Source organism: Schistocerca gregaria, chromosome 3 (genome assembly GCF_023897955.1).
Source record: "Schistocerca gregaria isolate iqSchGreg1 chromosome 3, iqSchGreg1.2, whole genome shotgun sequence".
Classification (NCBI taxonomy): Eukaryota; Metazoa; Arthropoda; class Insecta; order Orthoptera; family Acrididae; genus Schistocerca; species Schistocerca gregaria.
The window spans coordinates 938,467,418-938,487,454 of NC_064922.1; the positions used below are offsets into that span (position 1 = coordinate 938,467,418).

The following is a 20,037-nucleotide window of genomic DNA, read 5'->3' on the forward strand; positions in this document are numbered from 1 at the left end:
TTGTCGTCACCGATATTCCGAGACATGATTCAATATGCCTGGTTTGCCTCAAAACTATCAGAAACTCAAAACATTTTCGTAAATGTTAATGGGGCATATTTTTGTACAGACTTATTGCAGACGCCCTGTGATTGTAAAATATCCGCTTTTATATGTTGCGCAAGACGACGCAAAAATTATTGCTTTGTTTGTTTTTGCGGTAATTACCACTGCAGTTCTTGTTTATTATATGTGTAAAAATTGAATGTCCCCCAATCGAATTTGTTATTTTGATTAAAAACCCAATGATTCTCCTTATATACTATACAGTGAAAAACGGAAAACCGAGCGCCATGGATTGTGTTGTTGGACAAAAAGAAAACAATTTTTATTCAATAATGTAACTAATTTGTTAAAGATAATGTAGGTTTGGGAAACTTTCTGAATAATTGGCGGAATAACAAAACAAAATGAAACAGAAGAAGAAAAAGTGCCAGAGGAGGAACAGAACCCGAGACCTCTGGCGTAAGAGTCCGACCCCTAAACATCTAGGCCAGACCGCGGCTCGGCAGTGGACTAACATTTTACACTCATAAGGCACCTAAGAAACTTTGGATCGGTTTTTCCCGGTATTTTCCGGGTAGTGTGTCCTACTATTTTAATCAGGTGAGGTGTTAGGGGTCCTCTTTCACCACACAAAATTTCGCACAAATCCCCGACCCCACGCTCGTGCCGTCTCCTTGTTAGAATATTTTCGCCCGTTACGTGACAACATGAGGGCATGTCTAGATCTGCCCTTCGACCAGTCACTTTTATTTGTAAAGTCTCGTTTAAATAATCGCGGACGGCAGTGCCATAATGTGGTGGAGCACCAGCATGTTGAAAGAAAATTTCTTTAAAGTTTTCAGCACACGTCATAAATCCCGGTACCTCTAATTCTGAAGCATTTGCAAAATGGTATCTGTCGTCACTGTTGTCTGTCGTCACTGTTCCTTCATAAAGGTCCAAGTAGACCAAATGTTGGTACCCCCTCCCCCCCCCCCCCCCTAAAACACTCTCGCCAGTTAGATTTAGTGCCACTTGCGTGCTCGCCCTTTCTCGCGTGACGAGTGCGTCAGCCCCTGCAGAGTCTGCCTCCAGCCACCCACGCGCCGCTCCGGCAACCAGGGCGTGTGGCGCCGAGCCGCATCCTGTCTGTGGATCCGCGGCGCGGAAGGCAGCAACGAGGTCTCTGCTAGGTGCGCCTAACTCGATTCTCGGGTCGGAGCGAGAATCTCGTCAGCGGCGCCGGCAAATCGAATCGCGCGGTGTGCGACACGTGGCCTCGAGGTGGCTGTTTGCGCGGGGGCGGGGCCGCCGGAACACACCCCCGCGTGGTGGAGCGCCAATAGCATTACGACCGCCTCCCAGCCAGCCACAGGTTTATTTCCGGCGCTGATGAGGTCTCGTGGGAGAGCTTCTTACCGCGTCGCTTCCGAATTACATTTTCCGGAGGGCCCCTTAGGCTAATCTAAGTAACCTGGCACCAGGGAATTTAAGATAAATAAAAAATTTACAGCGGAGGATACGTTTTAGTTCATTCAGTTGGTAGTGGTGATGGCGATATAAGTTGATTTGGGTGCGCGACAGCGAGATAGCTATCTCCAGTGCTAAAATTTCTTGACACGAGGAGACCGAGCGAGTTGGCGCAGTGGTTAAACACTGGACTCGCATTCGGCAGGACGACGGTTCAATCCCGCGTCCGGCCATCCTGATTTAGGTTTTCCGTGATTTCCCTAAATCGCTCCAGGCAAATCCCGGGATGGTTCCTTTCAAAGGGCACGGCCGACTTCCTTCCCCATCCTTCCCTAATCCGATGAGACCGATGACCTCGCTGTCTGGTCTCCTTCCCCAAACCAACAAACAACAACATCTTGACACGAATGTGGTAATTAAACGTCAGCAAGAATTGGAAAAAAAATGTAAAAATACCCTCACACACACACACACACACACACACACACACACACACACACAAACCATACTTCACCTCTTAGCAACAAACAATCCTGGTCAGACAGGAATTGTCGTGACGAATACAGGGATTCCGACATCAAGACAGTTGCTTCTAGGCTGAATACCGTAACACCTACAACCATCAAAAAGAAACTAAAAGTATATCCATTTAAAAAGGCCGATAAAAATGCTCTTAACGCCTTTTTATGAGACAATGTTCACTCCTTCCAAACTGATCATGTAAGCGTAGGAAAGATGTGGAATGATTTCAAACAGATAATATCGACGATAATTGAGGCATACAATGTTGTGTGGTCTTCACTCCAGAGATTGGTTTAATGCAGCCCTCCATGATACTCTATCCTCTGGAAGCTTCTTCATTTCCAAGTAATTACTGCGCCCTGCATCCTTCCGAAGCTGCTTAGTGTGCTGATCTCTTGGTCTCCCTCTACGATTTTTACCCTCCACGCTGCCCTCCAATTGGTGACCCCTTTATGCCTCATAACATGTCCTACCAATCGATCCCTTCTTCTAGTCAAGTTGTGCCACAAATTCCTCTTCTCCCCAATTCTATTCAATACCTCCTCATTAGTTATGTGATCTATCCATCTAATCCTCAGCATTCTTCTGTAGCACCACATTTCGAAAGCTTCTATTCTCTTCTTGTCCAAACTGTTTATCGTCCATGTTTCACTTCCATACATGGCTACACTCCATACAAATACTTTCAGAAAAAACTTCCTGACACTTAACATCTATATTCGATGTTAACAAATTTCTCTTCTTCAGAAACGTTCTCCTTGCCATTGCCAGTCTACATTTTATATCCTCTCTACTCCGACCATGACCAGTTATTTTGCTCCCCAAATAGCAAAACTCCTTTACTACTTTAAGTGTCTCATTTCCTAATCTAATACCCTCAACCTCACCCGACTTAATTCGACTACATTCCATTATCCTCGTTTTGCTTTTGTTGATGTTCATCTTATATCCTCCTTTCAAGACGCTATCCATTCCGTTCAACTGCTCTTCCAAGTCGATTGCTGTCTCTGATAGAACTACAATGTCATCGGCGAACCTCAAAGTTTTTATTTTTTCTCCATGGATTTTAATTCCTACTCCCAATTTTTCTTTTGTTTCCGTTACCGCTTGCTCAATATATAATTTGAATGAGATCGGGGATAGGCTAAAACCCTGTCTCACTCCCTTGCCAACCACTGCTTCCCTTTCATGTCCCTTGACTCTTATAACTGCCATCTGGTTTTTGTACACATTGTAAATAGCCTTTCGCTCCCTGTATTTTACCCCTGCCACCTTCAGAATTTGAAAGAGGGTATTCCAGTCAACATTGTCAAAATCTTTCTCTAAGTCTACAAATGCTAGAAACGTAGGTTTTCCTTTCCTTAATCGTTCTTCTAAGCTAAGCTGTAGGGTCAGTATTCCATCACGTTTTCCAGCATTTCTACGGAATCCAAACTGATCGTCCCAGAGGTCGGCAGTTCTTGTATACGCCCCGTATAATCTTTAGCGTTTTTGGCACCATCACATGCTAAAACTGCTAAACAGCTTACCGTCAAAGTTTCACTTTCGTACATTGCTACACAAATACCTTCAGGGCTGACTTCCTCTCCGCCCTGATAGGTGAGTGGTCAGCGCGACGGAATGCCGTGTAAAGAGGCCCGGGTTTGATTACCAGCTGGGTCGGACATTTTCTCCGCTCAGGGACTGGGTGTTGTGTTGTCCCCATCATCATCATCATCATCATCATCATCATCATCAACAACACCATCTTCGTCTCCTACTCATCGACCGAAGTGGCGTCACCTCAAAAGACTTGCACCAGGCGGCTGGTCTACCCGACGGGAGGCGCTAGCCACATGACATTTCATTTCACTGACTTCCTACTACTTAATTCCGTATTTGATGTTAACAAATTGCTCTCTTTCTGAAACGCATATCTTGAGAAAATAATTGGTGTAAATTTGCAGGAAGTATCGTGCGACGTTCCACTCGAAATATTCACGCAGTACCGGTGTACCGGTCAACTCGTCCTTTGTTCCTCGATTAAGTGACACATTAAGCAGAATGAGCAGCAGGTGACTTACTGAAGGAGCTGGCCACGGACTGGGAAGCTCGTTCTCGCAGCAGCATCGCGTACATGTAGATGAGGAAGACCATGCTGCCGAAGTACAGGTACAGGTAAAAGCCCTGCAACACACAACAAAGCACACCACATCAGCGTTGCCGCTCAGCCAGCACAAACCTGTTCGTAGATTCCCGCTGTTTGCAGCTCCGAGCCGAGCGGCAGGCAATACAAAATTTCCATCGCCCGACCAACTAAATAGTGTGCGTGAAAGGAAGATGTGAACAACGATCGTGTGAAACACAACTCGCCCTGTTATTCTACGATACCCAGAAGCTGCTGATGCCAATGCTCAGATTGACGCCGACAGTTATTTGAATTCCGGAAAGTGTTAGAGGCTGTCCCACACGATCGCCTAATGTACAAACTGCGAGCGTATGGATTATCAGACCTGCTTTGTGATTGGATGGAAGACTTGAAAGACTTCCCTCGGAAATTTACCACAGCATGAAACTTCCTGGCAGATTAAAACTGTATGCCGGATCGAGACTCGAACTCGGGACCTTTGCCTTTCCCGGGAAAGTGGTCTACAAACTGAGCTACCCAAGCACGAATCACGCCCCGTCCTCAAAGCTTTTCTTCTGCCTCGTCTCCTACCTTCCATTCTTTGCAGAAGCTCTCCTGCGAACCTTGCAGAACTAGCATTCCTGAAAGAAAGGATATTGCGAAGACACGGCTTAGCCATTGCCTGGGGGATGTTTGCAGAAGGAGATTTTCACTCAGGAACGGAGTGTGCGCTGATATGAAATTTCCTGGCCGATTAAAACTGTGTGCTCGACCGAGATTCGAACTCGGGACCTTTGTCTCTCGCGGGCAAACGCACTGGAACCATCCCCCAACCTGTGGCTAAGCCACGTCTCCGGAATAACCTTTCTTTCAGGATTGTTAGTTCTGCAAGGCTCGCAGGAGAGCTTCTGTAAAGGTTGGAAGGTAGGAGACGAGGTACTGGCAGAAGTAAAGTTGTGAGGACGCGGCGTGAGTCGTGCTTGGATAGCTCTGCTGGTAGAGGACTTGCCCACGAAAGACAAAGGTCTCCAGTTCGAGTCTCGGTCGGGCACACAGTTTTAATCTGCCAGGAAGTTTCATATCAGCGCACACTCCGCTGCAGAGTGAAAATCTCTTTCTGTTAACACAGCATGCTATTCACAGCAGAGAAAAAGCTTCAGACGTTAAAGTAATTACGGGTGTACCACAAGGGACTGCATTAGGACCTTTCATTTTATCTGTATATATATGAATCATCTAGTAGCAAACGACTTTCCGCGGATGGTGGTTCTGTATGGCGGGCCGGAGTGGTTGAGCGGTTCTAGGCGCTACAGTCTGAAACCGCGCGACCGCTACGGTCACAGGTTCGAATCCTGCCTCGGGCATGGATGTGTGTGGTGTCCTTAGGTTAGTTAGGTTTAAGTAATTCCAAGTTCTAGGGGAATGATGATATCAGAAGTTAAGTCCCATAGTGCTCAGAGCCACTGTTGGTTCTGTATTGAGGTAAGTCGCGACGTAAGAAAAATGTAGCAAAAAGTCAGAAAGACCTGCAGAGTATCGACGTATGATGCATGGACTGGCGGTTGCCCTTTACCATAAAACAGAGTAAAAACTTGCACATAAACAGTCCGAAAAACCCGTTACCTTATAATTGCACGATTATCGTACAATTACTGCAAGCATTCACATGGATTTAATATCCGAGATCACGTGTACGAAGCAATTTAAAGTGAAACGACGACATGATCCGTTCTAAGAAAGGCGGCTTCTACACATATTCATTGCAAAAGTCCTCAGGAAGTGTAGCCGAATCTGTTCACGAAGAAGGCAGCGTACGAAACCCTCACTCGACCGACATGTGAGTATTTGCTAATCTCGTTAGGTAAGAGCGACAGAAAAAATAGAGAAGATGCAAAGAAGAGCAGTGCATTGAGTTCAAACTTCATTCGTTAAGCGTCAAAGTCTCACAGAGATGTCCAGCCAACTAGAATCTGATTTGCTACAAGAGATAAGTTGTGCATCACGTTATGGTTTGTGTATTGAACTGGGGACCTAGAAACGACGGAGAGGCTTCACCCCACCGTAGCCCTCAGTGGTTCACAACCCCGTAACAGGCTACAGCAATCCATCCACCTCACCGCCGCCCCACACCGAACACAGGGTTATTGTGGCGTTCGGCCCCCAGTGGAACCCCCGGGAACAGCTCACACCAGACGAGTGTAACCCCAATGTTTGCGTGGTAGAGTAATAATAATAATAATAATAATAATAATAATAATAATAATAATAATAATAATGATGATGATGATGAGTCCGTGGCATTTGTGGCCGGGAGACCCGTCGCGGGGCGGTTCGGCCGCCGCTCCACAAGTTCTTTAACGCCACTACGGTGACTTGCGAGTGAATGAGGATGAAATGATGATGAAAGACGCACAACACCCACTCATCTCGAGGCATAGAAAATCCCTGACCGCGCCGGGAATCGAACACGGGACCCCGTGCACGGGAAGCGAGAACGCTACCTCAAGACAACGAGCCGGGTGGTAAAGTAATTATGGTGTATGCGTACATGGAGACAGTGGTTGCCCAGCAATCGCCGACATAGTGTAACCGAGGCGGAATAAAGGGAACCAGCCCACATTCACCGAGGCAGATGGGAAACCGCATTGAAAACCATCCACAGGCTGCCCAGTACATCGGATCTCGCCACTAATCCGCCGGGTGGATTCGTGCCAGCACGCCTTCCCGCTCGGGAAGCAGCGCGTTAGACCGCGCGGCTAACCGGGCGTGCCACGTTATGGTTTACTACAGTAACTCCAGCAATGTACGTTCCTAGAGATGTCGACCAGTATACGGTAATGAGTCAGAACATTATGACCACCTGCTTAGTAGCTTGTTTGTCCAGCTTTGGAAAGAAATACATCACTGACTCTATGTACAGGGATCCGACAGTTTGTTTCAAGGTTTGTGCATGTGCGTGGCATTAGATGTCTACACACCTGTGCTGACTTTCAAATGAATAAATGTGTGGTGGTGGCCCTAAACTCCATACCCACAGACTCAAAGATGAAATATTAAAAGTTATGGCTGGTTTCGTTGTCTAGCGGCTGGGACACGTAATTGCCGCATTGCCAGCCAAATACTGCTGCGTCTACAGTATAAAACATGAATATACACATGAATCGAATGGTCGAAGGTTCCTATCACTCGGCAATTGCGAAATTTAAACGTAACATAGACATTTATAAATGAAAGATTGCAATTAAACAAAATCTATAGTTGTTATTTTAACGACTGTAAATGATGAGTACGACAGCAGAAATACCTTTATGACTGTAAAACACTTATTGGTGTCGATTAAATAAAAATAACAGGGAAACAATAGATGCCCACTTCACGTAATTAGTTACGAACAACAACACAGCTCGTGAGATATTCACTTCTAAATGCATATTACGTCTTCACTGCAGAAGCCACGGAAATCTCACATTTGCACAAGTCGGCACCACGAAATATTTATATCACCTGCGAACACGCGCGAAACTGCTCCACTCTGCCAAGTCTTTCCGGCGACTCCACGTCTCTGTTTCCCAACCAGCACTCTCCGTCCAGCACCTCCCGTGTCTTCCAGCATACTCTCCATTAACAAGCGCTGTGATTGGCTAGAGCGCTCCCCCACACTCACAAATATATTAAAATACATACGAAATACTGGATTTACATTTAAATAACTTGTACTTAAATAAATACTCCTACAGCTGGACCATAAACACACTCTAACACAAATTATTAAATACATAAACAAATCAAATAAACACATATCAAAGGAATAGAAACAAAAAAGGCCAATAGCCTATTGTCTCTGAGCTTTCTAAAACATAGTAAATATTTAACCAATTTATTCATGAATAGTATATATCGGATACAAACTAGGACATAGACGAATAAGTATTTTTATAAACATGCTGCTACCGTTTTTTCGTGTAACTGTGGAGTAGTTATGGCCTGACACAACCGATAGTAATCGGCCACTTTGACCTCCAGTAACTCATGTACTATTTAAGTTACATGGCTGTAATTCATACCAGTTTATGATTACACTAATAGCTTTATAAAGGCACATCGATCGACAGAATCGGACGAACCGTTTAGACTTTGGAAATTCGTTGCTGGGTGTTACTTGTGTAATTTACAGTCATATACCAAGCTTTAAACTAATAATGATATTGAAAATCTGATTACACCATCAGAATCGTTGTGCAAATAATGGTAATGTACTTGTTTCTTTTTAAGGTATCATGATTCCTCCGGCTACTATTAACTTCTATATGAACTGTGAAATGTCTGCGATTAAAGTTTCACAGAGTGCGCCATCTTTGGCACTTCCTGCATGTCTCTTTCATCGACACAGCGTCACCATGGAATTCCCAGCCACGCGGTGAGCTGGACCACTTGGTCAGGCTGTTGTGCGGCTTCCCGAGAGGTGCGAGCGGTGGCCGCCAACTCTAAACTTAAAAATTGTAGAATAATTTGAGGGCGCCACAACTCGCTCGTTACCACACATATGCCACGCAATCGTGTGAATAACGGGCCGGTGAGTTGAGTACGCGGTGATGGCGACCGATAGCTACCCAGATGGGCTCCATAGGAATTGAATCAAGTGAATTTGGTCGCCGAGGTATCAACTTCACTATGAAGCTATTCAAAGCACTGTGCCACGGTTCTGACTCTAAGACCTGGAAAATTATACTGATGAAAGATGACATCACAGTCGAGGAAGACATCAAGCATGAAAGGATGTAGGTGGTTCGCAGCTGTCAGTGTGCCTTCGATTACTGCCGTAGGTCCCGTGAAAGCGCGGGAGAATTTGTCCCACCGGAACTGCGTCTGTTGCACGCTGCAAGTTTCGAGCCGCTGTTCGTTTCCATGGCGAAGTTTGTGGAGACCACCATTGACCTAGTGTAGAAAAATGTGGTACACCAGAAGAGTTGACAATTTTCCATTGATCGACGGTCGAATCGCGATGGTCCCGTGCCCACTTTCATCTTAACGGACGATGTCTTTGGGTCAACATGTGAACACATACGGGTGGTCTGCTGCGCAGCTCTATGTCCAATTATGTACATTCAATTATGTATCATGAATGGTGTGCTCCAAAACACTTGGGCGCGTATAAGACGTCATGGCCTCCTGACCTTCATTGCTTATATATTCCGACCTCACAATCATATTCCGCCCATCAAGACGCTTCGTTTGAACCCAAACTCGATAACATAAAGTCAGTGTTCTATGAATTCATGTAAACGATATCCAAAAAACAAGCAAGGGTACCGTGGTTGAAATACTCGAGGCTGGCGTACACACACACATACATTCCAGACACGACGGTCACTAAAACTTTTAGTTGGGGAGAGCAACCGCACGCCAGGAGGCTCGTCCCAACCTATCTACATCGGCGGGTGACCACCCGTAGAGCAGACAGCGTTTGCCAGAGTGAAAGGACGATCCCGTGTTCGGATTAAAAGCACATTCCGCTACATTTCGTGGGAGCGCCCACCCTACACATTCTTTACAAATGTAGCACGCAGTTTCAGAGTTTTTCACAGGGAGACAGGAAACGCCAAAAGCCTATGCTACAGATTTCCGGATTGCTCGCCTTAAACGAAACGTCATTCTCCCATTTTAGAAGAGAAATGCTGATTGGCAGACGATATTTCTGCCACCTTGAGCTGAAGGAGTAACGGAAGAGACGGAAACATATACCCCTTCACATCTTGCGTCTGCTTAAGAGGTAACTTCACATTCCGAAAAGAACCTGTAAATAACGTGTTCAGTTCATAACTAAAAGTGCCATTGTGATTTCTCAGAATGTTTGCAAAATAAATAATAATTTTCGTTAGTTTCATGTTTTTCTTACACTAACTAGCACTACTCCAGTACCCAAGTATCCCAATAGTTACGTAAGAATTTTTCCTTACAGCAGATGACTGCAAAAGATATTTATTGCTGAAAGTTTTTCAGGCATTTCCCTTGAGAACGTTAGGAGCGTCTGTCTGACTTCTGTGGTAGTGTGTGGGTGGAAATTGCACCTTGCAGGAGCCACAGTGTAAAGGGTACATCTCAGATTAATCCGTTACGTAGAATGACAGAATAGCATCCGCCGCTCACACGTGCACTAGTATTGTGCTCTTTCGGGCCGGCCGGAGTGGCCGTGCGGTTCTAGGCGCTACAGTCTGGAACAGCGCGAGCGCTACGGTCAAAGGTTCCAATCCTGCCTCGGGCATGGATGTGTGTGATGTCCTTAGGTTACTTAGGTTTCATTAGTTCTAAGTTCTAGGGGACGGATGACCTCAGAAGTTAAGTCCCATAGTGCTCAGAGCCATTTGAACCATTTGCTCTTTCGGTAGGAATGCCGCAGATTCCTACTTTACAGAGCAACGAGCCTCCGAACCCACGTTCTGTGAAGAGTCGTGGATGGGCAACCATTTAACGCCTAGTGATAGTTTCACTGTTCTGCTCCCTCTTTCGGTAAATGTTCACGACAGTAGCACGCGAACATTCGACGAACTGCACCGTTTTCGAGATACTCGTCCACAGGCTCTGTTTAATAATAATCTATTCTTTGTCAAAGTCGTTTACCTCGATCGATTTCCCCATTGGTACCCCATTCCTCCCTAGGATGATCCCCCGTCCGTGTGTCCTCTGTTTGCGTTCTTTTGTTATCACGACATGTGCCCGCAACTCCACCAGGGTCATAATGTTTTGGCTTATCAGTGTATTACATCCTGTTCCGTTTATCCAGTGAAAAGACGATGAAGGCAAAACGATCGTTCTTCCCGTGCAACATTCACGAATGGGACGGCAAAAATGGGAAGTGGCAAACACACACGAAGTACCCTCCGCCGGACACCGTATGGCAGCTCTAGCACCTTTGTGACCGCCTTTGGACTTATTCTCACTATAGGCAAATAATATTGTTACGAAACCATTACAATTTATTCAAACGTTCTGTACGTTCCGCGCCGTGGAACAAACAACAGTTTTTTGTTACAATCAGCATCTTCAACACTACACAGAATAGTAGAGTTTGAGCGAAAGTTTGTTTCGAAGTATCAATGCACTGAAGACGTAGTAGTTATTGTGAGCTTCTGAACACTAGTTCGATACATTTGTCCTGCAGTCCTTAGATATTTTTCAGTTTCTGTGGATCTATTTTTTAACGTCTGTACTCTCATTCATCTACTTCATTCGCTGCATTATTATATTTTTCTCACTTAGTCTATTAAGGGTGGTAAGACGTCAAACGGGCAGACTTGGAGCAGGGGAGGCACCACAGGACATTTTAATTTCCACTGTCTATACTTTTACAAATAAATTCATTAAACTTTGTCAGCATGATCAGGAAGGAGTCAGGATTCACACTCATAGCAGTGCAATTGCAAAAACATAACAAAATAATTTTTTTTTAGATATGAAATTTCATCATTTTTTTCACTTGCTGTTCGCTGCATTTGTTGCTATAGGTAAATTTTTCTTCACAAGTAAGAGAGATTCTTTGATGAATTTTGCACAGCATACAGACCATACTTACAGGTGTATGAAACTGCAGAATTTTCCAAATCTATCAAAAACTGTGGTAAAAATTGAGATAATTAACTACAAAATTTGATTTTTTCTAAACATAAAGTTTAAAAGGTAACAGCTCATTCATTTTTTCATAAATTAAATAGATTCTAGAGTTTCACACACCTGTAAGTATGGTTTGTATGCTGTGCAAAATTCATCCAACAGTCTCTCTTACTTATGAAGAAACGTGTACCTATAGCAACAAATGCAGCCAATAGTAAGTGAAAAAATGATGAAATTTAACATGTAAAAATTTTTTTTGGTTATATTTTTGAATTTCCGCTGCTACGAATGTGAATCCTGAAGCCTTCCTGGTCATGCTGACAAAGTTTTATGAATTTACTTGTAAAAGTGTAGACAATGGAAATTAAAATGTCCTGTGGTGCCTTTCCTGCTCCAAGTCGGCCCGTTTGACGTCCTACCCCCTTAAGTTCAATACCTTCTTTGTTGTTTAGCAAACTATTCCTGATCTTTTTACCTATTTGGACCACTGCTACTTTCACCGTTTCATCTCTCCTATCTCTCTGTTCACCTGCTATACTCTTACTTCCTCTGTGTGTCAGTCGTTGCCTACCGCTCCTTCTGTAACTCTAAGCAACCTTTGGCTCTTTCAGTTTATCCAGGTATCTTCTTAATTTTCTTCCTTTTTCTTGCAATTTCTTCAGTTTTAATCAGCAGTTCATAACCAATAAATTATGGTCAGAGTCCACACATGTCATCTAAGAGTTCTGAAACTTAAAATCTCGTTTTGAAACCACTAAGGAGATACAAATATTACAATATATTAAATTACTGAGGAGATACAGCGATTTAATGCGAGGGCGAGCTAAAAGTAATGCCTCCGAATTTTTTTAATGCGAAAACTCTTGAAACCTTTAACTAAAACAAATTTTATTAACATTCTACATCCTTATTCTTCATGTCTGCTCATTTCTTTCTCTGCGTATTTACCATAGCGACGGACATATTTATCCCAACGAGAGATCAGTTTGTTCATATCGTCACTGTAGAAAGTTTGACTTTGACGGAGCCACCTCCTCACCGCACCGCTTCATCAGTATCAAAGTGCGGTTGTGAAATGTGTTCTTTAACATATGGATGAACATTGGATGGGATCAAGTCGGGACTGTATGGAGAATGATTGCTGACTGGGAAAACAAGGCGCCCGTTTATTGTAGATACCGCAGCGCTAGTGTGTGGTCTGGCACTGTTATTCTGAAGGAGAGTTTAATCCCTGTGTGGATGAAATCTTCAAATTCATGCTTTCAGTTTTCTCGGACAAAAGTTCAACTTTTTGTAGCGCATGACAGCTTGCACTAAATTGATCGTACTTATGGATAAGGCGAGGAAGCGATATGAAATAGGACTCGCAGTACCTTGCACAGTTCACGGAGGTGTCTTTTGATGTTAATGGAAAATGCACCAGACCTTGAACGTCCCAGAGCACTGTGAACATTACTTTGCTGTTTATAGCATTGCCCTCAACGTTTTTTGGCGACGCTAATCTTTTGTGGTGGAAGTCCACTGATGCTCTATTGTTTTCGGGGTCAAAACGGCGAGCCCAGCTTTGATCGCCCTTCACAGTGTTGTAAAGGAACGCGTAACTTTCACGCTCAAAATGCAAAATAGATTGTTGACAGATGCTCGATATCTTCTGTTTCACGCACAGAGTCTTCTGTACTGCAGTTGGCAGGCCTGTACACGCGCTCACAATATGCCACACTTACATGAGAGCTGTTTCCGTGTTATCTGACAATTTTCTCTGATGAGTTCATGAGGCCGCTGCAGATGTGTGTCGTCGGTTGCCCTACGCGGTCGTTAACTGCTCGCCCGGTCTCACACGTTGAGGTCAGCACCACCGTTTCCTTTATTTTGAACACGAACGACTCAATGTCGCACATTAGTGATTCCGATACAATCATCATCGTACGAAGCTTTCCTCCTCCTATGGATTGCAATTGGAGAAATGTTTTATTGCGGTTAGAAACTGGATTACAGCTGGCTGTTTCTCACACACCGACAAAGTTGCGTTGTATACTGCCAGGTTACGCACCGCAGATCGGAGCCCTCTAGAGGCAGAGATTAGCAACTTACGTCATCGAAGCGAGAAAGTCACCCGAGCAATACGCATGGCACTTAATATCTCAACCAGTACTGAGAACAGAGTAAAAGATTCCGTGGCATTACTTCTCAGCATGTCTGGCATATTGCAACATCTCATTTTCTCGCTGCCCATTTATGCGAGCCCTTTTCGCTACTGTAGTCGCCTCGACAAGTTTCCGGCTTCAGGGAAAAGGGAGTTTCTTTCGACCTGGTCTTTTCTTAAACGTCATAAATGGGTGATAATCCGAGCAGATTTGAAGGACGAGTAATCTCTCCAGAACATTCAGTGTTTTCTAACGCCTTTTACTAACAAAAATTCTCAAAAAATTTTTCAGAAAGAGCGTTGTAAAGGAAGCTCTGTTAGTGGGAGCAGAAATTGCAGCCTGACTGGTTGAAACACCCAGAGGTTAAATAGTTTCGTGGAGCGGTTTGCAGCTGGCGATATCGAGCAGTCTGCCAGTAGTTCTCGTGGGGTGTACAGAGGTCCGATGCTCTCTAGAGACGAGGTAGTGTTTTCGTGGTTGTATTTCAGAAATCGTCATAAACTAAGTGTTCACTTGCAGTGCGGAAAGCTGAGGGATCCCGGAAGTGCGCTCCTCTGCTCGGTCGTGGATTTCGGGTTGGACTTTTAGATTTTCAAGGCGTTTTTTGCCTGTGAGTGAGTTTACGTGTGCTAGGTAGGAAAAGAACCAGGGTCATACAGCTGCCCTCACCGATATCATTTTATTCAGAGCACAGTGTTATACCTGGCCCTCAAAAACCTTATGCAATTGTTTCATATACTCTCATTCGTAATGTCAAAACTTATTTTCCTACAGAAAAAATAACCTTTCTTTTATGAAAGTTAATGTAGTTGAATTTTAAATTGGGGTGCGTTTTCGACAGAGCCGAAATTTTTGAATTATTCAAGAAGGAAACCACAAAAGTAACCTTGAAACGCGCCCCTACTCCCGAACTGAGCCAATACCGGTCAGAATTTCTTGTACGTTGTACATGGCTCTCCATTCCTACCACTGTACAAATATGTGCACCAGTTCTTTCGAACATTCGACCTGTTTTCGTCTTCATTGGCTGGTCTCACTATCCCACTGGCTTAGTCGAGCACTTACAAATTATGAAACTGAAGTTTGTGTTAAGTTTCGGTACGAATTTTCTGAATTTTAACAGCATAATATACAGTGAAGCGCCAGAGAAACTGGGATAGGCATTCGTATCCAAATACAGAGATATGTAAGCAGGCAGAACACGGCGCTGCGTTCAGCAAAGCCTACATAAGACAACAAGTGTCTGGAGCAGTTGTTAGATCCGTTACTGCTGCTACAATGGCAGGTTATCAACATTTAAGTGAGTCTGAACGTGGTGCTATAGTCGGCGCACGAGCGATGGTCCACAGCACCTCCGAGGTAGCGATGAAATGGGGATTTTTCCCATACAACCATTTCACGAGAGTACCGTGAATGTCACGAATCTGGTAAAACATCAAATCTCCGTCATCGCTGCGGCCGGAAAAGGATCCTGCAAGAACGGAACCAACGACACCTGAAGAAAATCTTTCACCGTGACGGAAGAGCACCCCTTCCGCAAATTGCTGCAGATTTCAGTGCTGAGCCATCAACAAGTGTCAGCGTGCGAACCATTCAACAAAAACATCACCAATATAGGCTTCCGGATACGAAGGCCCACTCGTGTACCGTTGATGACTGCAGGACGCAAAGCCTTACTCCTCGCCTGGGCCCGTCAACACCGACATTAGACTGTTGATGACGGGAAACATGTTGCCTGGTCGGACGAGTCTCGTTTCAAATTCTATCGAGCGGATGGACGTGTACGTGTATGGAGACAACCTCATGAATCCATGGACGGTGCATGTCAGCAGGAGTCTGGTCAAGCTGGTAGAGGCTCTGTAATGGTGTGGGGCGAGTGCAGTTGGAGTGATATGGGAGCCCTGATACGTCTAGATACGACTCTGAGAGGTGATACGTACGTAACCATCGTGTCTGATCACCTGCATCCATTCATGTCCATTGTGCATTCCGACGGACTTAGGCAATTCCAGCAGGACAATGCGACACCCCACACGTTCAGAACTGCTACAGAAAGGCTCGACGAACACTCTTAAGTTTAAACTATTCTGCTATCCACCAATTTCCTCAGAAATGAACATTATTGAATATATATGTAATGCCTTGCAACGTTCTGTTCAGAAGAGATCTCGACCCCCTCGTACTCTTGCGGATTTATGGACAGCCCTGCAGAATTCATGGTGTCAACTCCCTCCACCACTACTTCAGTCTTTAGTCGTTTGGATTAGATTAAATTGGATTACATTAGATTTACTTTCATTCCAATTGATCCGTACTGAGGAGGTCCTCCAGAATGTAGAACATCTCAAAAAACGTATCCCACTTCAAAACTTAGCGGCATTAAATTTCCTACAAAAACGTCCTGTACTTTTTTGTTTTCCTGCAGGACTAATCATCTCCGCGTAACGAGGGAGAGAATACCGAACTGACGCGCGTGGTTTTTGAAGGCCAGATAGTCGTACAACGTTGTGCGGTGCATCAAACGACATCTGTAGGGGGAGCTCAGTCACTTTGTATCCACATCCTCATGACTACTCTGCAATTCACATTTAAGTGCTTGGCAGAGGGGTCATCGAACCACGATCATACTATCTCTCTACCATTCCACTCCCGAACAGCGCGCGGGAAAAACAAACACCTATACCTTTCTGTTCGAGCTCTGATTTCTCGCATTTTATTTTGATGATCATTCCTACCTATGTAGGTTGGGCTCAACAAAATATTTTCGCATTCGGAAGAGAAAGTTGGCGATTGAAATTTCGTAAAAAGATCTCGCCGCGACGAAAAACGTCTTTGCTGTAATGACTTCAATCCCAATTCGCGTATCATATCTGCCACACTCTCTCCCCTATTACGTGATAATACAAAACGAGCTGCCATTTTTTGCATCCTTTCGATGTCCTCCGTCAATCCCACCTGGTAAGGATCCCACAGCGAGCAGCAATATTCTAACAGAGGACGAACGAATGTAGTGTAAGCTGTCTCTTTAGTGGACGGGACGTGGAGCCAATAGCTAGCTGGACAGTAATGTTCTAATGAACGAGATCGACTGTGAAAGATTTAGTGGAAGGCAGTGCATTATATTTGTTTACGTGGAAGCTTGAGAGTGTTCTTTTTGAGTGATTTTTATCACTTATGACTTTGAACTGTACTCCTGTTTTGTTGTTGTCGTGATTACCGCCGGAAGTTACTATCAGATGGAGGGGGTGTACTGAACTGTTAGTACGCGGATTTTGGTCGCTGGCGCGAGTGTGATTCGCGTTAAGGCACGGGAGGCCCGAGACACGGATTAGATTGACGTGGTAATGTTTACGTTGCTCAAACCTCCCCCACGTCAGCCACAGTTCCAGTGTATACGCAACTGCATTGCATATGCATAAGAACATTGCAGAACGAGCTGTAACGGCCGAGATGAACAGGTCTGTAAACAAAAATGTCGTCTGTGTACAAAATATGACGTTTACATGTGATGTGTTACGACAATGAAAGGAACCTGTAGCCACTGGAGACAGTGTCACACGTCCCCCCCCCCCCCCCCCCCCATAAATCGTAACCCAGCGCACACCTATAGCATACTGACAAATGTAAATGCACCTGATGAAGGAGGTTTAAGCCTTCGAAACGCGTCGTGGAGATAAATAAACATTGACTGGTAACAGTAAACTTGTTGTTTCATTCGGTATCAGTAATGGTCAGGGTAAAGACTAACCTAAAATATTCTCATTTGAAGACTTCAGTTACCATCAGGATTTCGTTGGCAATAACAATAAACAAAAGCTCAAAGTCAGAAAGGGAAGTGTGGGGTAGGAAGGGAGGAGGAGACAGCTGGGCACAGAGAGGGTGCGGGAGGGTATGGACACAGATTGTGGGGAAGGAGGTGATGTGCAGAGAGAGGACAGAGGAAGAGAAGATGGACAAAGAGAAGGGGGGAGGTGGGAGAGGGGCAGAGAGAGCGAGGAAACGAGTTTAGGACGATTCCTCCTTCTCGTACACATTTATCAGTTACAAAGCACTGCCGAATTTTCATATAAAATCAGTGCGAAATGTGAACGCTGTTTAGTCTACTCATTATCCACAATCCTGCCAGCACTAAATTATTATTGAGTCATTATGACTTTTTTGCGTGATGTAAGGCGTTAACGTAGCTATTAAGCATTCAAAATCAACCACACATCTGATACCTTGACTAGACTTGACTAGAGCAACTGGAAGCGAATACGTTGAAAGTGACAAAATTCTTTTTATTAGTTTTGCAGTGAAAATATTTACACAACAGCGCCAATGGGGATGGTGGACGCTGTCTATCAAGTCTGGAAACAAATTTGGTCTATTCGCTCATGGTTATTTTCTTTTTGACAACAGAATGGTCAATCTTACTGTTCGCTTTCAGTTTTGTATTCAGTACTGCTCGGTTGTGTCTCTACTTTACTTTCCAGCGGTGCGTCTGTTTGTCACCAGTGATACACATCAGTACTGATAAGTCTACTAAAGAATGCTGTCCCATATGAACCTCACGTATGGGTCCAGTGAATGGGACATTATACGGCAGCGAAAGCAACCATACCGCAGTACTTTTACACCTGTGTGAGGACTGTTGTACAGCTACAATTGTCTCATTCCTATCCTGAACTATTGCGGAATATTTGCCTTCTATATACTGTATTCGAATAATTTGATTGACCAAATCCTAACGCTTTTTCCATCTCAAAACAACATCGCCAGTAGTACTTGTGACTTCAGGGATCACGAGTGTTTGGCAGCCATTTGTTGGTCTTCAACAGCTAAAGAATGTACTTTCTGACAGCCGGTATTTCATCGTAAACCTCTTCACGTTGATATTTATAAGCGTTTTTATGGTTTCTGGAGTGGTAATTTTCTTTTCTCGTCAGGTTATGAAGTTTTTCTCTGGTATTTCGGGAGATATCTGCATTTTTCCTTTTGCATTGTGTAGCTGGAGTCAGTCAAAACAAGTCTTGCTCATCACATCTTTCATTCGACGCGCATTGTCGACAGAAATCTTCGGTTTGTTTCCCATTACAAACAAAGTGAATATTAAAGTGGAATTTTACGTGTACATTCTGTTAAGCGGTCTCAGATTAGTTTCGTGCGACGATATGTATTAACAGGGACAATGAAACACAAAGACTAAGCCCTGGTTCGTCAGCAAGAGCACTGCTCTGTCCCACGCTGGCTGTTTCTGACATGCAGTAGCGCTGCCTAGTCGCTTGGAGTGCTGATTATTATTTGTGCTCTGCTACACATTTGCAATAATTGTTTTGGCTGACAAGAGCTACGCACTGTAAAAGGTAAATTACTACAGCCTGCTCTGTTACGTGAGCAGCGAATGAAAGACACGTTAAAAAACGTTGACCGGGACGACGAATCATTCCAGTTCCAAATATTTCTGAACGGTGTCTCACAGGATTTTTACGACAAAGAACAGAACTCTGATAATGGATCTCAGCCAGCCAGCGTTTCGCATTAGCGCAACGGTTTAAAGGTGCTTATAATAATACCATGCGCGTCACAGCGATTCTCTTTCATGAAGTTCAGGCTTTAGTTTTAAGTTCGTGCTCTCAGACGAAAAGCGTAACAGGTATGCTGTAAGTAACTCTTTCACTGCTATATGACCTAACTTTTGTGCCATGTCCGATAATTCAGAAACCGACCTCAGACTTATTCTGGCACTTTCTTCTGCAGTCAGACAGCTCTGGCACAAATAATAGGGCGCGCATTTTGATCATTAGCCATCAAGCAAAATAGAAAAGAGAAAAGTATGGGTAATTTGTTTAATAGTAAATAATAATACTAATAATAATATAAATTACATAACAAAGTGCACAGGTATGCCACACCTGGCAGCAATCATAGTTCTAACCTCTCTAGGCGTAAGTCCGAACTGAGCTTTGATAACATATACGGGTAATTCATCCCACACTGCTTTAACTCCATGCTACAGTTGATTAGCTTTTGTGGCTGAACAGTGGTGGCTTTACAACCTTACAGCAGACCAGATGTTTTCGGTAAATCAGAGATCTGGAGAACGTGCTGGCGGAGGCATTTTAACGTCCTCTGTCAGGACAGCACAGGCAACATGCGGTCTTGCCTTATCTTGTTGGAAGA

At 44.2% G+C, this 20,037-nt stretch overlaps 1 protein-coding gene across 6 annotated transcripts in view; it reads right to left on the reverse strand.

The window, feature by feature from the left end:
• LOC126355846 (proton channel OtopLc-like) overlaps positions 1-20,037 on the reverse strand; it is a 510,363-nt gene that overhangs the window by 133,904 nt on the left and 356,422 nt on the right. For all 6 annotated transcript variants that reach the window (XM_050006307.1, XM_050006306.1, XM_050006310.1 and 3 more), the window contains one exon: positions 4,080-4,182. In XM_050006307.1, coding sequence (XP_049862264.1) covers positions 4,080-4,182 — 103 coding nt within the window. The remainder of the gene's footprint in view (positions 1-4,079; positions 4,183-20,037) is intronic.